At 51.3% G+C, this 21043-nt stretch overlaps 10 protein-coding genes and 1 non-coding gene across 11 annotated transcripts; 6 read left to right on the top strand and 5 right to left on the bottom strand.

Annotated features, from left to right (window-relative positions):
- Nucleotides 1–352: 352 nt before the first annotated feature.
- On the bottom strand, nt 353–2666 carry PV05_10485 (uncharacterized protein; the record flags this gene model as incomplete). Its single annotated transcript, XM_013456929.1, has 2 exons — nt 353–828; nt 905–2666. 2 exons carry the CDS (start codon nt 2664–2666, stop codon nt 353–355), a joined length of 2238 nt encoding a protein of 745 aa, XP_013312383.1.
- Nucleotides 2667–3131: 465 nt separating this feature from the next.
- On the top strand, nt 3132–5121 carry PV05_10484 (uncharacterized protein). The gene has a single exon (XM_013456928.1). It carries the CDS (start codon nt 3309–3311, stop codon nt 5091–5093), a length of 1785 nt encoding a protein of 594 aa, XP_013312382.1. The 5' UTR covers nt 3132–3308; the 3' UTR covers nt 5094–5121.
- Nucleotides 5122–5965: 844 nt separating this feature from the next.
- On the top strand, nt 5966–6073 carry PV05_10483. Its single transcript has one exon. It is a non-coding gene; the product is annotated as a tRNA-Gly (tRNA).
- A 586-nt stretch (nt 6074–6659) lies between these two features.
- On the bottom strand, nt 6660–8827 carry PV05_10482 (uncharacterized protein). The gene is made up of 3 exons (XM_013456927.1): nt 7959–8827; nt 7021–7911; nt 6660–6971 (listed from the first exon to the last, which is right to left on the bottom strand). Exons 1-3 carry the CDS (start codon nt 8747–8749, stop codon nt 6830–6832), a joined length of 1824 nt encoding a protein of 607 aa, XP_013312381.1. The 5' UTR covers nt 8750–8827; the 3' UTR covers nt 6660–6829.
- Nucleotides 8828–9289: 462 nt separating this feature from the next.
- Nucleotides 9290–10880, top strand: PV05_10481 (uncharacterized protein). Its single transcript, XM_013456926.1, has 2 exons — nt 9290–9896; nt 9974–10880. The coding sequence occupies exons 1-2, from the start codon at nt 9510–9512 to the stop codon at nt 10124–10126; spliced, it is 540 nt and encodes a 179-aa protein (XP_013312380.1). The 5' UTR covers nt 9290–9509; the 3' UTR covers nt 10127–10880.
- PV05_10480 (uncharacterized protein) lies at nt 10451–12660 on the bottom strand. Its single transcript, XM_013456925.1, has 2 exons — nt 12175–12660; nt 10451–12118 (listed from the first exon to the last, which is right to left on the bottom strand). Exons 1-2 carry the CDS (start codon nt 12645–12647, stop codon nt 10588–10590), a joined length of 2004 nt encoding a protein of 667 aa, XP_013312379.1. The 5' UTR covers nt 12648–12660; the 3' UTR covers nt 10451–10587.
- Nucleotides 12661–13785: 1125 nt separating this feature from the next.
- PV05_10479 (uncharacterized protein) lies at nt 13786–14913 on the top strand (the record flags this gene model as incomplete). The annotated part of the gene is made up of 4 exons (XM_013456924.1): nt 13786–13866; nt 13919–14133; nt 14176–14395; nt 14605–14913. 4 exons carry the CDS (start codon nt 13786–13788, stop codon nt 14911–14913), a joined length of 825 nt encoding a protein of 274 aa, XP_013312378.1.
- On the bottom strand, nt 13907–17156 carry PV05_10478 (uncharacterized protein). Its single transcript, XM_013456923.1, has 2 exons — nt 16957–17156; nt 13907–16901 (listed from the first exon to the last, which is right to left on the bottom strand). The coding sequence occupies exons 1-2, from the start codon at nt 17088–17090 to the stop codon at nt 14957–14959; spliced, it is 2079 nt and encodes a 692-aa protein (XP_013312377.1). The 5' UTR covers nt 17091–17156; the 3' UTR covers nt 13907–14956.
- A 568-nt stretch (nt 17157–17724) lies between these two features.
- PV05_10477 (uncharacterized protein) lies at nt 17725–17940 on the top strand (the record flags this gene model as incomplete). The annotated part of the gene is made up of 1 exon (XM_013456922.1): nt 17725–17940. The coding sequence occupies one exon, from the start codon at nt 17725–17727 to the stop codon at nt 17938–17940; it is 216 nt and encodes a 71-aa protein (XP_013312376.1).
- Nucleotides 17941–18897: 957 nt separating this feature from the next.
- PV05_10476 (uncharacterized protein) lies at nt 18898–19425 on the top strand (the record flags this gene model as incomplete). The annotated part of the gene is made up of 1 exon (XM_013456921.1): nt 18898–19425. One exon carries the CDS (start codon nt 18898–18900, stop codon nt 19423–19425), a length of 528 nt encoding a protein of 175 aa, XP_013312375.1.
- PV05_10475 (uncharacterized protein) lies at nt 19407–20729 on the bottom strand. The gene is made up of 2 exons (XM_013456920.1): nt 20404–20729; nt 19407–20265 (listed from the first exon to the last, which is right to left on the bottom strand). The coding sequence occupies exons 1-2, from the start codon at nt 20657–20659 to the stop codon at nt 19643–19645; spliced, it is 879 nt and encodes a 292-aa protein (XP_013312374.1). The 5' UTR covers nt 20660–20729; the 3' UTR covers nt 19407–19642.
- Between the last annotated feature and the right edge of the window lie 314 nt (nt 20730–21043).

Genomic DNA, 21043 nt, shown 5'->3' with positions numbered 1-21043 from the left:
GGGGTCGGAGCCACATCTTTCAGAAATAGTGGAAATAACGCAGATGATGGAGTCGTCCAAGAATTCGGAATCTGGAACTTCTGCTTCCTTGTTCAAACGCTCGATTCATTTTAACTGGCGTGAACTCGCAGTCAAGGTTCAAAGCATTTGGAACTCCGCCTGGACTGCCCTCACATTGCAGTGAAGCGCAATAAGTAGACATCGCAATGGCTCATCCTTTGGGAGCAGCTGTATCAACTCCAATGCTTTCGAGTCGGCCAAGGAATACTGCGGAGATCAGAGGTGGTCCGTGCATTTGCAGGGGTCGGAGCCGATACTCGTCCACCTCTTGACAGCCTGCCGAGATTTCCTTCTAAACCGACCAGCATTCGGATATAATGTCACCGTAACGCTGCATCAGTGATCGAAGAGCCGTACCGGCAATTCGCGAGCCCCCGATGGTCACTTCGAGGGAAACAAGACCCTTCGTCAGGACCGCGACGTGACGATTCCAGACACCATCGAAGATCAGACCAGCCTCAGAATCGGACTGTGCCTCAATAGTCTGTTCGATGGCTTTCCCCAAAGCCGTTACTACAATGCTAGGGGTCACATGGCATGCGGTGATCGGAACGTCGACGCCCAATCCACTGTCTGGCTTCCAGCTTCCGACAGTCGGTAGCACGAAGACGCATTCGACCGCCCGCGTAAGTGACGCAGCAGCTTGCTGCGGAATGGCTCGAATTTTCGAAATGAGATGCTGGTGGAAATACTCGCACTCATTCAACACAGACTTCGAGCTCTCCACGAAGACCAGCAGTCCGAGATTCCAGAAGACTATTAATGATACTGTTTAGGATTCGTCAGCAGCCTGGTCATGCCAGAATCATGACAGCAAGTAATGACAAATGGGATGCATACATACCCCAGAACTTGGTTGATCCCACAGACAGAGGCGTTGATTTGGCCGGACAGTAAGCCAGAAGAGTGTGATACGATTGTTGAAAGGCATCAATGTCTGCCATTGTCGAAGTGATGGCGAGTACGGACTCCGGGATGCCGTCCTTAACGCCGTTTGTTGAAGTCAGATTTTGGTTTTTGATCTTAATAATTTGCCTCCAGAAATGAAATGCACCTGCAAGAGCTCGCCGGCATATATCTGGGACATTGTTCTCCGAATCTATGTCCAGAAATTCCGATATCGCAGGTGCGGGCTTGGACTGTCTGGGTATCTCTGGCAGCTTGCATTGACGACTTGTCATCAGTGATGCCACAGTGTCCCGAAGATATCCGAACCATAAAACAATGTTCAGGCTTGACTCTATAAAATTGCCATATCCAGAGAAAGGCCCGAGATTCGCACAATACCTTCGGACGATGGCATCCAAAGTAGAGAGTTTTCGAAGGCCAAGATCGAGGAATTCATGCTTCCAGCCAGAATAACCAACGGCATCAACCACTTCTTCGGGGATGGGAATGGTGTCGAATAACAAAGTGGCATAGACGATCCTGAAGGACCGGACGGACTTGGAGTCGTTGATCAGGGAACGAGCCTGAAACCACGCATCAACAAAATCTTTTGCTTTTGCACTTCCTTTTGGCTCTTTGACATTCGGAGGCTCGGTCCATATATCTTCGTCGAAGGTCTCCATATTGTCGCATGACGAACTACGATCTGATAGCCATTGAAAGGAGAAAACCTTTAGCACTGTTTTTAAGACCTCATCAGATTTCCTTTGGGCACCTGTACTGAGGATGTTGCCGTAAAGGTCGCTAAAATGGTCCAGGAAACGGACAGCTCCCAGCACCGTCAATTTTTGGGCTGCAGCCTGCGTTGCTGAAGAACTAAGAGGCCAAGTATTGTCGGAGGTCTGCTTTCGCAAGGATGATGGTGCGACGCATAATGGGGGAGTGGTCTGCAACGACTGGGACGATGACGGCTCCCTCAACTCGGAAGGGGATGGCTCGATCTGGGCTCGCAAATCAATGTCATCAAATCGATATCGCGAATTTCCTGTGTACATGTTGCACTTGCAATCGAGAAATATCGACGCAGATCCCGCCGTGATCGTATCATAAATTCGGGCCAGATGATTGTCGAGTAACGTCATGTCTGATTTCGAGTTCAACAGGCGAACAGGGCTGTTTACTGAGCAGCCGACGATAGACCGTGATACATGCCGTGAAGGGACTTGCGGGATTGTGCTTTCAGCGTCATGCCCAATCTCCATTAGACATGGAAATGGCAGGTCCGATGAAGTGGCTGGCTCGAGCAGGCCATTGCCCTCAAGACACCCATCAAGGTCGAATTCAAGCCATGACCCCAGTCCGCCATCGCCAGCCTCTGAGGCGGCTGACAATCCATTGGTTGGAATGTCAGTGATAGTGTCAGCACTAGTAGCCGTAGCAAGATGGCCCGACTGTACTGCATGGTCAGTCGTACTTGGGCAATCAAGAGGACTCTCTGCGCTGCGTCCTGCTTGTCTTTTGGGTCGTTGAGCTGACCGAGTATTTGCAAAGTTGAAAGTACACGGGTTTCCCAACCGTTCGCAGTTATGGCAGATTGTACGACCGCCATTCTCCTGGTCGTTGGAAGGTCTTACCAAACATCGACGCTTCGAATGTCGGCATTGATCGCAGCTGGCATTCTGGCGACGGGAAGATCTTGTAATCTGAGAACTCGGCATGAGAATCACAAAGAAGAAGGATGCTGCTAACCGCGAAGTAGCAAGTCAGCAGTAACTGTTGAAGTAGTATTTCTCAAATCAACGTGCATAGCCCAAGTAAACAGCCTCGAGGACGACGTGTTTTATCTCAGCCGCTGTAAGACCGGCCCGAGACTGCCCGAGGGAGTCCAAGCACATTCGCGGGTCTTCCCGGAGTGTTGATGGATGTGAAAGCACGGTGGCACTCTTGATGTCTTAATTGCAATGGCAGATTTCAAGCCAAACATCTTTCCAATTCAACCTCTTTCTACGATTTATGGAAGAGGACCATGGCCTTGAAATTAAGGTTGATAGATACGCCGCTTTTAGTCGCAAAGTAGCTCATCAACCTAATCGGGAAAGCTGTTTACATATCTAGAAGCAGCATGAGATTCTCTGGTAACCCCTATTCCCTGCCCTGCCTCGTTCAATTCCACCGCCTGCGCCCCTGGATTTGCGCCAGGCGAATAGTGCACGGCGAAATCACAGCTTCACGAGCAGGCTCTCGGGGTCTATCTTGACCATGTACCAAGGTCTGGTGCAGTGCGAGAGTACTAACTGGAGACCTCCTTGACAATCAGGACAGCCGCCGTAAAGGTCTATGTAGGCTGAGGGTTGTGAAAAATGGCATCTGCTACAGACATAATCACCTATATCGGTGTCCCACTCGCAGTCCTGGGCGTCCTGCCGATTCTCTACACTTTTGTGCTCGCAATACTTACGCAACGACGTATCCGTACTTCACTACTCCATCATGGACACAGACCGGTCAGCCGGACACGTCCTAATGAAGGCTTCACGATTCGAAGTTCTCCCATGACCAGCCTTATCGAGGTCGAACTACCTAGATATACCATTGCACCTTTGGAGCGGCATAACGATGAGTACTGGAAAACCACGAGCGAGGGTCAGGACGAAGAGGAACACCACAGATTACTGGGTCGGACAGAGACTACCTTGAGCATGGTCGAGGAAGGTCGTGTCCGAGGATTCCTGCGGGGTGGTAGCTGGAGAGCTTTCCGCTGGAAGAAATTGATTGTAGGCAGGAAACTGTATAGGATACAATACGAAGATGAACTTCGAGAACCACCCGCCGAGGTTGACTTTTCTGAACTCGTCCACTTTTTACTTGATTGGGGTGCGGTTCCAGATGCGATGGGCTGGGAGAAGCTGAAGTCAGGCGGACTATGGACACCAGCTGGAACAATACTATTGAGCAAGCCTGGAGACGAAGACAAATCAGAGAAGCATACAGATTGGGTGTTGAGAACAAGCATGCCCGACGAGAGTGATGGCATACTGAGCCTCACCATCAGGTGGGCCAAAGACATGACAACAGTTGCAGACACAAGAGGTGTCTCAAGTCTTCCGCCAGGCTGGGGCCGGCTTTGTCAACCGAACGTGCTCGAGGCCAACGACAAGCTGAAAGAAGAGACACGAGACCTGCCAACACGAATTGAAGAGATGAAAGGAGCGAACAAATACAGCACCGACAGCTCAAGTCTACGCTTTCGAGCCGAGGACAATCGCGTTCAGAGACTCTATTGGGAACAAAAGAATATCGAGACTGGGTTTATCTGCGAACCGTTCAAGACGTACGAACAGTCTACAGCGGCACTGTGGTTCACATGCGCCGCTTCATCACTTCTTTCGCGCAGGCAAACGAACGGCGGACTTTGGACGTTCGATCTTCCTCCAGAAGTCTGTACTTTCGTCCGCAAAGATTCCATGCCTTGTGGCGTCATGGTAATCCTGGGATTATTAGCTGAAACCGATGCGCCGCAATGGTCATCAGAGACCGAAGGCTCAAGACGCGATGAATCAATGAATTTGTCAAATCGACACTTCCAGCGCTTTCAAGCTCGACAGGCTGCAGAAAAACTCGAAGCCATCATGCCTCCCGAGCAAGCCAGGATGCACAAAATGAATCGTGAAGCCGCAGCACGACAACAGCAAATCAATGATATGAATGAGTCCTTCAAGATGCGCGAGGAGCGCACAGAACGAAGGATGCGAGAAGCCATCACTAGTCCTTGCATGAGCATCAAAGCGGTTTCTGAAGCCTGTCTAGCCTGGCTGATCGAGCAGGGTGAGGTAGGCCGGGAATGGACGGTTGATCAATTGGTCGAGGCAGTCTTGTATTTGCTCGTTGTCGATCAGAGTCAAAGTGAAGAGGGCGAAGCAAGGAAAGTGACAAGAATCCTCGACGAGTGGATGTCATGGGCCAGAGCGGGTGGAATGAAGAAACAGCAGGTCAATCTGCTGGCGGACAATAAGACGGCTTTCTGCTTCGCTGCGGCTCTGGTCGCTGTAGTGAGTGAATCGACAAATTCGGATACTGGGCATGGCAAGGCTGGTGTAGATATGCTTGAGTGTCTAAGACTATGGCGGAAGGTTCGCTTGGGGTAGTCAGGTTTATCAATGTATAGAAAGAGACGATCTCAATGAACTCATGAAGCTGTCGTATCCCATTGTCTGCTTTTAGCATTCCATACCCAGCTCTAGTGTAGCGTCAGAATGTTTGATTATCCGAGTCCGGACTCTTGTGGCTGTAGATAGCAGTCACAGCATCGTCCACAGCCACGTTGACGTAGAAAGGCCACGTCGGCGAAGCATGCAAAGGGCTTGTCAATGTCGACATCCTTCCCATTGATGGAGCTCAATTCATGCACGGCACAAGATATGCGAACCTAGTTGCTTAGTACTACGTACTTAATGCATTCCAACAGTCCTAACCTCCACATCGAAGCGACTGTCTCACAATACATGTGCGAGACATGTCATCGTGAAGCGTCCTTGCTCTCCATATGTAGACAATACTCCCCTTCTTACCAGCGACAGTCCCTTTGAGCATTACTATGGTCTCATGGGTAAAATTGAACTAGATTCTATTCTTATTCTTGCTTTGGGTCTGGAAGAGAAGATGTCATCTGCTACATTGACGAGATATGCCTTAGTCATCATGGACCGGCCTTGTCGAGCAATGCTTGGATGGAGCAGAGTCCACGTGAATAGTAATGAAAAGAACAAAAGCCGTCAACTTCATATTGTCTCAGTAACCTGTCTCCAATGGTCGGTCACTTATGTTAGCATGACCTTAACAACAAGAATTGCTGTGCCACCTCAGTCTCGTAGTGGACTTGATGCTTGAACAGTCGGAAGGCTCGGCTATCCTACCTTTCACGTCAATTAGTTTACCTCATATATTAAAAAACCTAATCTCTTGTCAACAATCAGCACACAGACCCCGAATCTCGATACAGCGTTTCGGATGATTAGTGGCATTGTTGGTTTAGTGGTAAAATCCGTCGTTGCCAATCCTTGCAAGCATCTACAGATCGAGCAAGGACAAATTCGACGGGCCCCGTGTTCGATTCACGGACAATGCAGACCTTTTTTTGGCCTTTTTATTGCTTTTTCGAAAGGTTCTGGGTCATATTTGATGGCTTAGAATGCATTTTTAGTTCATACGAAAGTATTGTGTACACCAGGGGTCGATTTTGAAGTGGACAGGAAAATTGTGCTGAGGTGTGTAGCAGGCATCATGACTTGCCGAGGAAGCTACTAGGATAGCAACTTTGCCGAGTGTGCACCTTTTGAGCGCATTGAACCTGATGCACCTTTCATGGTCCCTAGTAGTCAATTCATTCTATTTACGGACTATTGAGGTCGTGATGAAAGATGCGAAAGAGGTCGATCCTTGTCTTGTCGGGCATTGGCACAATTTTTGTGCTCTTTGAGAACGGGGCATGGCTCATTAGGTCGACGTATCGTACTACGGTCTCATGGGGTAAATCGTGTACTGAAACTCGCTTAACCGGGGTGAAAAACAGCTGCTGCTTGAATCGTCGAAGCAGCTGTTGGCACCGCATTGAACAGGAGACCCTCCTGCTCCATAAATTGTCCTCGCTGCTGTTTGTCGTCGAATGACACTATAGCTACAAAGTAGTTAGGCATCGTATTGAATAGGAGACCCTTCTGCTATATAAATTGTCCTCGCTACTATTTGTCGTCGAATGACACTATAGCTACAAAGTAGTTAGGCATCGTATTGAATAGGAGACCCTCCTGCCACACAAATTGTCCTCGCTGCTGTTTGTCGTCGAATGGCACCCTAGCGCCAAATTACACGAGAATTTCACGACTCATGATCGTCCGAGCACAGCCTTCATCACTTCTTTCAGCTTCGATTCACAATCATCTGCCAACTCCATCGACCGCCATGCGACAAAGCGATCAGGTCGTACAAGGACACAGCCATCTTCTTCAACTTCTCGTCTTCGTTCCCTATAAATCACGGTCAGCCATTGTCCATCATTTTTCATGTCTCACTTACCAATCACGATAAACGTCCACCCATTCCTGACCCCAGCCGATGCTGTGAGCATTAATCTCAACACCAAGCTCGGCGCCAACTTTCGCTGCAGCTTCGATCCACTTCTCACCACCGATGCTGGTAAGCAGACAGAATTGACCATGGCCAGCAAGGTCGATTGTTGATGTATGCTCCTTCTCCGGCATGGTCTTGTTCAACCATGCATGGGGTAGTCGATGCCCTGGATAGGTGCTGACTTTGTGATGCAGAATAGGATCTTCCGGCCATTCAGGTTTTTGCCGACCAGCCTTGATCTCATCCTCTACGTATACAGCAGCAGACTCGTATCGGTGGTTCATCTCAACACCAATACCGTGAAATTCATGACTGGTTCCTTCAATGGCGGCATTGACTCGTTTGCGCCGCTCGCGAGCTTCTGGCGTCGCGGATTTCAGGCTGTTGAAAATCTCCATCCTCTTCTCAACAGTCTCTTCCATCAAACCCATCTCCTTCCAGACCGGCACATGATCTCGAATGCCTTGGTTGGCTCGAGTGATCACACCCACCCCAACTGGCTGTCGCTCTTGGCTGAAAGTCTCCAGTATTGACGGAGATGCTAGACCTTGTGAGACGTACTTAATCTTCCAAGCCAAGTTGAAGGCGTCTTGAACACAGGTATTGGAGCCCAGCCCGTTGAAAGGAGGATGTCGGTGCACAGCATCGCCCAAGCAGAAAATGTTGCCATCAGAATAGTATTCGGCCACGATCTCGTTGATGTACCACTTCGAGACATTGATGATTTCAAGTGGAAGGTCGTCTCTGCCAACAATTTCCTTGCACCTCTGCGCGTACTGCTCCATGGTTGGCTCTTTCCACTCAACTCCCGGCTTCGGGAAAAGAATGAACATCCATCTGAATGACGGTCAGCAATAGCCAGTGACAACATGTAAGATACTTACTCATGCCATGGCTTGACCATTCTGATCAATCCACTCCACGCGAAGTCGGAGTATTCTCGTTCGGGCTGGAAGACCCAATGCAGGTTCCCCTTTCTGGCCTCAACGTAGTCGCTCAAATCCACCTTGACCAAAATGTTCAATGCCAATCCTTGGCCAGGCTTCTTGATCAAAGGGATCTTGAGCTCTCTGAGAACTTGACTCCTTGCACCGTCACAACCAAACAAATAATCCGATCTGACCAGAAATTCTGTCTTGGTTAATTCATCTCGAATTCTGCTAAGGATTTTGCCATTGCCTTCCTTCTCAAAATTTACAAAACTGGTCTTGAACCTCACATCCCATCCTTGTGCTGCGGCGCGTTGGACGACAATTGGCTCGAAGATTGTCTGGGGCAGATCCACATGGTGACAAGGGGTTCCGCTTTCGTACTCTCCCCTCCGCTTAGGGTCATTGCCCCAGGAATAAATCCGACCATATTCTTCACCAGTCATATCATGGCACCATCGAGTATGGACCATACAGTCTCCTTCAACCGCCTGGCTGAGACATGTCTCTTCCAGATCGATGTCTCTCAGACACTCGAAAGCAGCTGGGTTTGTGATATGAGCTCTGGGGGTCTGTGATGTGGACGATGCTGCCGAGATAAGCATACCCGTCATAGAGTATGGAGGATGTGAAAGAAAGCATGCTAATGAAGCGCCAGCCGGACCAGCACCAACTATCAAAAGAGGTGTCTCGATGACTTCTGGCCTTGTTTCTGGCACGCCGTTGGTCACGGTCGAGTGTGGCATGGCGATGATAATGAATATAAGCGACTGAACAGATCTGGGGAGAAAGGAACAAACCCCTTTTGATAGCAGAAAGAAGCCTGAGTTGTGCATGTCAATCAATTTCCGTTAGGGATATATACATGGTCTGGACGAGCTTGCGCCTCGGAAATACCCCCTTTCCCCAGACCAAGTGATCTCGACGGGTATGTGCATTTCGATTTTCCAGGCTAATGAGGCCCGGTCTTGCCCAATCATTGCGTCAACCCGTGTAAGATCTGGGGCTGTATCCGGTGAAGTGAGTGGCCTGGAGAAGCTATCGTGGAGACGTCTATGGCAGATGGAAACGCCCAGCTGGCTGTCGGATGCTGCCCACAGTGGCCTCAACTCCATTGAACTGGACTTCGGAAAATGCTGTTGAGATGTAGACTGATCCACTATTGACTCCTGTCAAGTCAGTGCTCGAGAATTATCATTGAAGAAGTGCTTGCTTGACAAGAATGAGATAAGCAGAGTGAGCTGTACGAGCCACTGTGTAGAACACCTTGATGCTTGATGGCATCTCATTTGGGTGTCATTCGAAAACACGAGGTTGAATGACATCATCTGGTTCTTCGGTTCTGACTGCGTCTTGCTCCTCTTCGCGTCCATCTCACTACGATCAGACTCCTGCATACCTAGTCTTCGAAGAGAACATTCTGAAGCAGACCTGTCTATAGCTTACCTCAATCATCTTTCCATTACACCGCTCCCCCAACTTCCTGCTTCCCATAGCCGACTCATCATGCTACTCCGAACGGCTATCCGACCGTCCGCGTTTCGCTCGATAGCCAAATCAATACCTGCCGCTCCAATACGGTCACCATTCAACCGTCCCGTGGCCATAGCATTTGGACTTTCCCTTGGTGCCACGCCTTTCCTGCATCCTCGAACCACAGCCAGACTAGACTCGTCGCCTTCTTCCCCTCAAGCTGCGGAATTCAGTAGCACTCCTTACACTCATTCACGAGATGCCAGAACGCCCTTGACAAAAGATGGGAGGACTCTCAACCCAGCTGCTGTCAAGCAGATCAGCTTAGGGGCAATATTAGGACTAGGAGCAGGAGTGCTGCTGTCCGCTTTCTCTCGGATGTTAACACTGATTATCGGCCTGGGAATTGTGATCTGGCAGGTCAGTACAAAACCACATTAACACTGTATTGGGAAGCGCATGCATTGAAAAATGGCTAACACGGCTGTGAGGAATAGTATGCTGCTCGCAAAGGCTACAACTTCATCCCCGTGGAGCGCATGCAGCGGCATGTGAGGAACATTGACCTGCGCAGTGCCATTAACAATAACGTGGCCTTCAAGATCAGTTTCGGTCTCATGTTTGCTTTGACTGCGTTTGGAGAGTTCTGAATGACATGATACACGCCCGATTGGTCTTCGGTTGGTATGTCTCGGATACATAACGATATCTTCCTCGACTTGAAAAAGAAAATAGTAATTCCAAGGCTCGCTTTGGGCACGTCCTGTGGACATCGGCGTGGACAGAATTATTCACTAATTATTGCCGGACTTCGAGGACATGGTGTTGTCGTCCACAAAGCTTGCAAAACCAGCCATGCGTCAATGATCTATGGTCTGGAGTTGTGTCAAGAAGATTGCTACGAGTCTTCGAAGCTTGACTTCGGCTTCATCGCGTCGTTGCTGAGAGGTGCAGCAACTAAATCAATCGCCTTCCGCAACTGTCAGCCTCGTCGGTCTCATAAAGCTGCGACTGCTTAAGCACATGGCATAAGACCAAGAAATCGAGTCTCGAAAAGCGATGAATGTTCTGCACCATATATTCCTCCTTCACTTCTTTCCTTCCGTCACGATCAAGCTTGAGAGTTGCCCATGAGCTTGTCTTGCTCCTCCTCACCACTGCCCTCCGAGCCCTGACTGACGCTGGTCCTGCTTCTTCGCCCATGATGATTATCCCGGTCATCCTCTTCGGCCCCTCGTACCATCCCACCAACGTCAACACCAACACCGACATGTCCCGCAGGCAAAAGATTCAACCTATCCTCCTCTTCATCCAAATGCCCATGTACTCTCCAAAAAGCCCAACCCGCCACGGCCGCAATGACCCCCATAATCGCATAATTCCAGACCAGCAATGGATCCGTCGCCAACCAAATCAGCGCTTCACCAATCGCATTGGCCAGCGCCGTCATGCACAAACTGAACGCCTGCACCATACTCCTCATGTTTCGAGGCGCCTTGGTGAACGCGTATTCCAGACTCGTCACGCTCGCCAGGATCTCGCTTATGGCTATCAGGATGTAGATCGGCGCTTGCCACCAGATGCTCACGTCGGCGGGACGGCAATCCGCCGACACTGACGCGGATCCGTCAGAGTCATGCAGACGACCGTGACCCTCGTTCGGATACCGGCCGCACTCGTTGTGCGCGTAGATGTAGCTCTGCAGGACGGCTGCGTAGAGCATGGCGGCCGCGCCGAACCAGAAGCCCAGCGTGATCTTGCGGATGGGCGTTAAGAACTTGGCGCGGCTGCCGCCCCAACGGCGCAGGGCCGGATACACGGCCAAATCGCACACGGGGATCAAGATGATCAGGCACAGCGGGTCGAGATTGCTCACGATCTCGGGCGGCAGGCCGGTGTGGCGCATCGTGTCGGCCTGAGACGTCAGATTGTTGTTAATGTTGTTGTATGTGAGCCAGTACAGCGGGAACCACAGGAAGACGGTGCAGGCCTGAAAGCCCCTCCGCAGCTCGTCGACCCACGCGTCGTCGAAGGTCATCCAGCGCGGCCGCTGATGGGAGGGGATACGTGAAGGTTTCACATCCTGCCAGAAATCGTGGTGGCGGAGGTTGTGGATTGTGCGGAATGGGTTGAGGGACCAGCGGCCCCGGGTGGCGTGCACGAGGAGTTTGATTGCAGGACCGAGAACGGAGCCCTGCGGTGGTTGTAGGCGGTAGTTTTTCTTGAAGATGATGAGAACTAAAGGGCAAAGGAGAAAGAGGACTGTCGGAAGGATGAAGGCTAGGTAGTAGCCTACGTAGAGTGCGGCGTAGGACATGGAGATTTGTCCGACCAGGGCGCCGATGTTGATGAACAGGTAGAACCAATTGTAGATCCGGGCAGAGGTTTGGGCCGGGTCGACAATGACGCGTCGACCAGTTGCGGTGGTGTGGACGCGCAGCTTGTCGTCGACGATCTGTTCGGCTATCAGGGGGGAAATGTTTGGCTTGAAGCCGCCAGTGCCCAAGCCGAACACGATTATGCCGACGATGAAGGTGGCCAGGGCGGAGTTGGTGTGCTGCAAGGACGACGGAGTAGCGCCGGCGACGAGGATGATGTGTCCTGCAACGGCGCAGACAATGGATATCATGATCATTTTGTACCTGGTGGGTATTAGTAACACACATCCCCGGGGTATGCAATAAGAGAAGCCCTTTACCGTCCAAGGTACGTATCAGCCAGCCAGGCGCCGAGCAGCGGTGTCATGTAGCACCAAAAAGAGAAGAATGTGCTGAGGGCAGTGGCCGTCTGTTGACCCTGACCCAGGGCGCCGGGATTGTTGTCGGTGTCGCCGCCCGGATTGGGTGCTGCACCGGTGGGAGTCAGGAGCTTCCGTTGTACGAAGTTCTGAAACAGGATCTGAGTGCCGTAGTAGGAGAAACGTTCGCAGAGCTCGACAAACGCGACGGTGTACACGCGCCATGGGATCCTGTCGGCGACTCGAGGTAGAGTCTTGAGTTCCTCGTCGGCGGGGGAGGAGTCGTCGTCGTCTTCGGCTCCATCAGAACTTGCGATCGCTTTCACGTCGGAAGGACTGCCCCTGAAATGTATTGGTTCGAGATCTGATCGCTCGGAACTTGTTGAGACCCGTGAGTACCCGTTCGGGAGGGATCTCAATTCAATGGGTTGCATGCTGATGGTCTCTGATATAGTGTGGTCGTATATACATCCATCTCAAAAGCGTATCCTAGTCATTGTGGAAGATATCGTGGTGTATGTGTCGTGGAGATCGCGAATGTCATATCGGCTGATAAGAACAGGTAAAATCGGACAAGGCACAAGCAGCTGGGCGATGTTATCAACAAAAAGGAAACATGTCGTTACGTGGTGCCATTGAGACACTAATCCAAGCTGATCAGGGTAGACACGTTGAGCGCAATATGCAAGTGGTCACCAAACAGGATAAGTTGCAGCACTGAGAGACAGTAAGCTGTTTGATGTCGGGTCAAAGATCTTCCGGTACCCATGGCGCCTATAAATGCTTAGCTGGAATAAGCGTTTTAAGCTTGACGTTATCGGCGACGATAGGCAGGCACTTAACAGGCAGGGTAGGGCACCCTAACCAGCGGTGCCATGCAGCGAGGATACAGTATACTCTGCCATGAGGGAGAAACGCCGTTTTATATCTCAGAAGACTCCTCATGCTCTACCTGCGGAAGTATATCCAGAGGCGGAGTTGACGGTAGTTGTGATAGAGCCTCCCTAGAGGACATCTACGTGAAATTCGGTATGGCGTGCCGCTACCGGATATGCCATCCAGCTGCTCAGAGCCCCATACATCACGGATGGTGAGTGGTACACTCTGATACGATAAGAGGTACCTAGGTACTTGTGGGACATGAGCTTCAATTCAGCGTCATTAGTACGCGTAGCCACCGTCATCACTTGACTTGCCGACCTGCTGCACAAGAGGGTGGTAAGGCATATTTAGACGACTCGGGTTGACAGGGGACTATCGTTGTTGAGCCACCTTTGCTCTGACCACAGATCGTGACATTCAGGCTAACCTCAACCGGACACTCGAATCGGTGCTCATTTTCTGGGTCTACCAGCGTCTTATTTGATATGGCAGCAAAGAACGTCAAGGAGGCACTAGCCGAACTACGCGTCGTCGCCCAACGCTCAGGGTCCCCAGGACAAAGATTTGTACGATCACAAGAATGATCCATACTCAGATGAGCACGGCAAACGACCCGAACCATGGAGAAACGGCGAGGGTGCATCTATCATTGGCCCACGCAACATCGCTCGAGAAATGCAGTCTCCAGACATGATCCGACCCCCTTCCACTGACCACGGTACCCTGCCAAATATGAAGTGGAGTTTTGCTGACTCCCATACACGTATCGAGGTACGTAGTCTTGGATCTGATCCTGACCTGTATCGATATCACACCATGTTAGGAAGGCGGCTGGGCCCGTCAAACCACTGTCCGCGAGCTCCCAACAAGCATCGAGCTCCCCGGCGTAAACATGCGTCTTGACGAAGGCGCCATCCTTGAGCTCCACTGGCACAAAGTAGGCGAATGGGCTTATGTCCTCGAAGGCAAAGTCCGTGTCACCGCGCTCGACAAGGAAGACGGCAACTATATCGGCGAAGTTGAAAAAGGCGACCTCTGGTACTTTCCAGCCGGGCATCCTCATTCGTTATAGGGTCTTAGTAAAGGCGGTACTGAATTCCTTTTGATCTTCGACGACGGCAATTTCAGCGAAGACTCAACGTTCCTCCTATCAGATTGGCTTGCACACACCCCTAAGTCTGTGCTCTCCAAGAATTTTCGTGTTGCGCCTCAGATCTTCGACCACATCCTAGCAAAGGAGCGGTACGTCTTCCAAGGCTCGTTACCTGGTAGCATGGACGAGGAGGATCGAAGAAGCAAGGTGTGAAGAAATCTAAGCTCGAGTTCACGCATAAAATGCTCGCGCAGAAACCAGAGAAGCTGCAGGGTGGCGGGACGGTGCGAATCACGGACAAGTCGAATTTCCCCATCAGCTCGACAGTCGCGGCGGCACATGTCACAATTCCTCGCGGCGGTCTTCGAGAGATGCACCTGGCATCCTAATGCTGACGAGTGGTCGTACTTCATCAGCGGACGTGCAAGGGTCACCGTATTTGCGTCGTCCAATTCCGCACGCACATTCAATTATATGGCCGGCGATGTTGGTATTGTGCCAAAGTCGATGGACATTTCGTGGAGAATTTGAGTGACACGGACGAAGTTGAGACGTTGGAAATGTTCAGGGCACCAAAGTTCGAGGACTTTAGTCTCGAACAGTGGCTAGCAGCGACGCCCGAGGGAAATGTGGCCGAACATATTCTGCAGGCAGAGGAGAGAGCAGGTAAAGCGTTCGTACAAGCGTTGGAAGGACAGAAGAAGCCGGTCAAGCTGAAGTTGTAGAAATGTCTCGAGACTAGATCGCTTTTCATTTCTGAGGGCCTCTTCAAGCAAGCACTCCAAATAGTAGCTTTGTCCTCGTCCAGTACTCTGACTCGGATCGGGATGTTTGCTTCGACTCAGATGGGCTCGCGTTCGACGATTCCGAGCCGTGATCCAACGCAAGTCTGAGATACGCCTCATCAAAGTCCGTTTCGATGTATTTGACCTTTTTCTCCGCGTCAAAGACATCGGCTGCGACGGCTTTTTTGACCAGAGCAACGGCAAAAGTGCACCATAAATCCGTTCCACCAATATCACTCATTATCTGACACAATCGCCGCAGAGTCATGAACGCCTCGGGGGAAGGCATGTTCTCTGGTAATTGCTCCTTGTTCCATTTTCGTATTTTCCTGCCACTTCCGCTGGCTTCAGACAGCCGACGGACTACTTCAGCCGCTATGACCTGGTGCAGTTGAGGGACGCTTTCGGCGAGTTTCGTCGTTTCCACCTCGTCCGTAAAGGCCGTTTGCAGGATTTCTGTTGAGACTCTGATCACACGCACCAAGTATACGGCGTGGGAGATATCCGAAGGCTGCCGAACCGCTTCAGAAGCAGCTGTTGCCAGTTTCGCCTCGTGTTTCGATATTGCATTCCGTAATGAGCCTTGCAGAGTCTTGTTGTAGTGTGTCGGGTCTTCTTTGCAGAGCATCTGGACAAGGAGTTGTGCATCTTCCTCCTGGTCTTCGTCTGGTTCTTCAACCATGTCTCTCCAACGGATCTTGAACAAGCCGTCGATCTGGTCCTTTGTTGTATGCACATCCGAGATCCAGGCATAGAGAGACTTGGTCGCCCTCGACAGCCCTGCACTGAGACCTGAATGCCGAACTTTGACGCACTTGATCATCTTTGAGCCTCCATTGTGCAAAGGTGTCTGGACTGTTTCAGGGTCCCAGATGGATTTGCCTCGTTTACCGGCATTTGTTGTGTCCACCAGAGTCTCAGTGATTCGGCTTAGTTGTGAACCTTGAGCCTGGCAGATGTCGTCCAACTTTTTGTTCAACGACCGCCGAATGTCTTCTTTGATATCTCTGCTCGCGGGAGTGGAGAAGAATACCGGCAGCAGGATGTTGTAGAGTTCATTTCGCAAAGCCAGGACCTTTGTAACATCATTCACCTCGGAAAGATGCTCATCAACTGCTTTGACAAGTATCTGACATACGTCCTGGGACCAAGCTTCGAATTTGGCTTGCAGCTCTTCTGCAGTTGGGGCACTCCGTTTGAAGTATGGGACGAATGATCGGATCTCATCGCTTAGCAACGGCCATATCCTGTCGAGATCCAATGAATCGCCTTCTCTGATAGTAGCGTCAGCCAAAATGGCCTGCCCTTGGAGGCTGTTCGCCGCTTCAGTGACAAGACGTCCTGTCAAAGTCTTGAAAGTCTGGAGTGAACTGAGTTGATAATGGAGAGCCTCGGCTATAGTGGTTTGTGTCCGGAATGTGTCCAGTCGCCGTCGTAGCTTCTCGAGTCTGAGTTGGCGGAGGTGGGCAAGCGCATCTTCTGAAGAGACACCGGTCACCAAACAGTAGGAGCAAATCGCTTCGAGCAGGACCCGAACGCTGGAGTCAGGACTGATTAGCTTGGCGTCGATCTGTCGGAGCAATTGCCGTCGAAGGGCGCCAAATCTGTTCTTCAGGTGCTCGAGGCTCTGTGACAACGATGTCTCATTGCCCAAAGATCTCAGCAGTAATCGCGATAAGAGTATCAGCTTGGAGCATTGCAGGGTTTCTTGGCTTCGCAAGAAAGTAGCTGAAGTCGTATAGCATCTTTGCAGTAATCGAAACTGTGCCAATGTGCCCTTCTGGGGCGGTGGCGGACGACGGGAGACATCTTGTTGTGGTGGCCTACAGTTGTGACTTATAGTTGAAACATGATGTTCGACCAGTTTTGTCTTTTCTTCTAGAACTACGATTGCTTCTGCAGTTGCGAGAAGCTCCCGATAGCTGCCTCTACATAGATCGTCAGAATGGGAAGAACTTTGCGCGAAAATGGCTATCAGCTCACCCGACCAGACCTCGAAGCTTTTCCTTGTCTCTTGAAGCGCTGGCGCGAAGCTGCTTTTCGATCGCGCGTGTTGTAGGAATCCGATATTCTTCGAAAGCTTGCTGCCATCTCGTTATAGTGGTTCCCGGGTCCATAGCCACCAAAATCAACCCAAATTGGTCTTTCGGGAATGCAGATATGACCAGATCAACACAGGAATGGCATCATTATGTTTGATCAAAGAACACATTAGCCACGTTTCTGAGTAGAAACGTAAACCTCAGCAAATGGTCGATCACGTGCCAAAGCTCGGTTGCTGCTTTAAGAAGACACGCACCTTCTTCAACATCACACCCCTTCTCCTAGATTTCAATTCTCTGAACAGCCCAGCAAGTTGATATTATCTGCTAAAGAACAACATGTGAAAGTATCAGGTAGGTAGTGACAGCGAAATGATGCAACATTTACAGTTGGTAGGTCACAGTCGCTGGGATGCTGCACTTCCAAAGCGAAGGTCCTTCACCTCACTTGCACCTTACCTTACCCTTACCCGTGCCCACCTTCACCTTCGGCTTACACAAGATTATCCTGTTATGGCGAAGGACGTAACTACTGTTTGGTCTCTCTATCTTCTTTTTTAGGATCTCGCTTGCCTCTGTCTTCTCGAGGACGTTACCAACATCTTCGCTCCGTTACCCAGTCTTCCCGTCCTTCTTCTCCAACGCATGAGGTTGGACGCTTTCTCTCACGCCGGTACAGCGTCATTTCGACAGCATATTTCATCACAACATGGCGCAGGCTAGCGCTTCTCCCGAAGTTACCACACTTGAGTCTCCACCTGAGCATCTCTTGCGGGAGATCTGTCAGTATCTGGACAGCCCAAATCTGCCCAACTTCAGTCTTGTCAACAAGTTTTGCAAAGGCATCAGCACCTCATGCCGAAGATGGAAGATCAAGTCCGAGGTGTCCACGCCCGCGAAACTGCAACAAGATGTAGAGCTATAGATGTCTAGGCTTGACTCCTTCAATCGAGCACGCGTGGTGAAGCTAGTGATTGAAGATTGCTTGTCACTCGCCTACGCTAGTAGCGACACTCGCCAGGCCATATGGACAAATGAAGGCGCCATGATCTCACCATCACCTTCCGAATCTCACGGCTGGGCACCCTTAATAACGTTCTTGCGAGAACTCCATGCGCTGACCCTACTGGTCTACGAATCCCGTTTCCGGTTCCCCCAGTCACTTTTCGCGACATTGCAGAGGCACCTGCCCAACTGCCAATTGTCTCTGATAGATTTCCAACTGGTCGACTCGAACCCAGGAACTCTCCAATTGTACGAGAAAGAACTCTTGACTTCACCGCAGCTCTACGGGAACCGGGTGTGGCGGCACGCATGCAACCGCGAACCGGGAGGTGCCTGCAAGGCAGGGGTGGTACTGGCGCTCGCGCATGTCAACAAGCACCTGAGACAGATCGGTGTGTATTATCACAAGTGGCCAGGATGCCGTGAGTGTGAACAGCCACTGGTACCACGAGCGCTGGTCTGGAAAGCCCGGATTCGGTCAACGCAACTTCGCAAAACACATATGACTCAATCACTTGGCTGCAACTAATGGGCGACTTTGACTGCGGGATCCCACTCCAGAAGAGCGCCAGGTTTCCGAATCTCAAGAAACTCGAAATGTCAGAATTTCCTCTTTGGACTTTCTGTCAGCATGAGGAAAGTCGGAGTGTGGACACGCTGGAAGAGTTGACCGTCAGCTTCGGTGATCAATCTGGTCGGGACATTGAACCGTTCAATGCATTGATTCGTCGCCTTCCACCTCTCTGGAAACTAACAATCAACACAAACTTCACAGCTCACCGGGCTCATTGGCCTACCTTCGACGCTATACTAGCCTAACATCACAGCAGACTTCGTCTCCTCGATCGAAGATGACAAATTTCATAGGACCGATTGGATGCGGTCACAGCATATCGTGCCTGGAATTGCGCAGATCTCGAAACTAAGCGGCTGTTTCGGTCAGCTTGCAGACCTCAGTATCGCAGTTCGACGTTCGGGAGGCGACAGAAACGAAGTCTTGATCTACCATATGCTCGGTGGCCTTCCAAAACTCCAGACGCTAGAACTTTGTTTGGTCCCTTCACCACCTCGCATCTTCCCCTCCGATCAATGGGAGTCACAACCATTTACGGCTGAAGCCCACAGTCCGGTCCGAAATGGCCATGTGAAAGACTTGCTCATCAATATTGCTCTGGACGAGGCGCTCGCACGGAGCATCTTCGACGCTATATCCTCAGCCAAAGGCTCATCATCCCATCCGCTAGAGCGTCTGACAGTTCACCCGTTTGGAGGCCAAGTGGCCACATTAGGCTGGCCCAGCGTGATCGACACGGACTTGTTAATGGTCACAGCAGTCATCGGGCATTTGTGGGAAGTAAAGAGAGGAGAACGTGATGATGATGAGACAGATGCTATTTGCGCATAAAAACGATTCCTGGGGAGATTATTATCGCCTGTTTTGGCGAATTGTGGACTTGGGTGACCGGCAGACACCGCGACAATGCCTGCCTGAAAGCATGGAAGAGGTCTTCTCCCGTGTTTGGCCCGGTTGGCAGCAGACGAGTGATGATTGGGAAAATGAGTTGCCTTCATCAGACAGTAAAAACAGTTCCATCACTGCCCGATCCAGACAGACCAAGTCATCATTGAGATGTAGCATTAACATATAAATTCTGCAGCGCGGGATCCTCCTCCAGCGCATCCAGCACTTTCCCGACCTCTTCGCCTTGCTCCGCCGTCAACTTGACCAGACTATCCTCATTCGGATCATACACGACCTCGGCCTTCTCCACACGCAGACCGAACTTGTCCTGCAAGCGTTGCGCCACGTCCATGACAGCGTCCGGTGGAGTCTCGACGACGAGCTTATTGTCCGCGCCGTCCATGCTGATATCACTCGCGCCGGCCTCGATGGCCTCTTCGAGCGCCTCGTCCACGCCTATTGTCTCTTGCTCTTCAAAGACAATGCGGCCCTTCTTTTCGAACAGGAAGGACGTCGGTGTCATGGTGCCGCCGGCCTTGGAGACGATCAGCCGGATGTCCTGGAGGGTGCGGGCTTTGTTGTCCGTTTGGCATTCGATCAGGGCCGCGACGCCGCAGGGCAGCATGGCTTCAATGAGTAAAGGTTCGAGAGCCGCGCCCGAGGGCGATTTGCCTTGGCCTTTGAGGATGGCGTGCTCGATGGAGGATTTGGAGAGTTGGCCTTTTTTTGCGGCCGCGATGGCCGCGGAGAGGCGGGAGTTGAACGATGGGTTGGGCCCGCCTACTACGGTATCCGCCCGGTGTGATATTAGCTTTTCAGTTCGTTGAATTGGTCGCTCGTGGTCGGGCTAGTTGGGTGGGTCGGTGTAGTGAGTGTAGTGAGTGCGCCGCGGGGAAAGGGGAGGGTATGGGCAGTACATACGTCTTGAAGCAATGATGATGTCTGATGAGAGCTGCGTTCTGAGCTTGCTCGTCCGCGCATCGGTCTTGGCCTTGTCGTGTTTGATCTTGGACCAGCGGTTATGGCCTGACGATGCTATGGGGGTCGTTGAGAAGTGCCTGTACATGTGCCTGCGCCTGCGCCCGCATGGTGTGCATGCCCCCAGCCGATGGGCTTGAGGAGTCCATGTTGGGATGGAGAGGCGTAGACTCCGGGGACGAAAAAGGTCCGGGCCCATGCAAGTGCTTTGAGTGAGGTGATGGTGACGAACGTTTGCTGTGAGAGGGAGTGGAAGGGTCGTCTCGTTGTGTAGCTCTACAGTTAGGTACCTTATGCACGAAGGTGACGGGATTTTGAAGGCCGCGGATGCTAATTTCTGATTGGCGGACGACGTGGATGGGTTTGAGGTGGTGAAGACGCGACTAGTATGCCAACATTCTAGGTGGCCGAGTACGGGCATTCTGGCTTTTGGCATAGATGTGGTCACCACTTAGAGGGACGCTGTTGAGCATGGACACCGCAAGAGACATATCGCTATTGCTCTACTAGTAGGACCAGGGCGCACACCATGGGCAAGCACCGACAGAACACTAGACAAGCTTACCTTACAAAGTATAGCAGA

Source organism: Exophiala xenobiotica, assembly GCF_000835505.1.
Source record: "Exophiala xenobiotica strain CBS 118157 unplaced genomic scaffold supercont1.6, whole genome shotgun sequence".
Lineage (NCBI taxonomy): Eukaryota > Fungi > Ascomycota > Eurotiomycetes > Chaetothyriales > Herpotrichiellaceae > Exophiala > Exophiala xenobiotica.
Note: the sequence above shows the minus strand (reverse complement) of the source record. Positions and strands in the feature narration are given on the sequence as shown.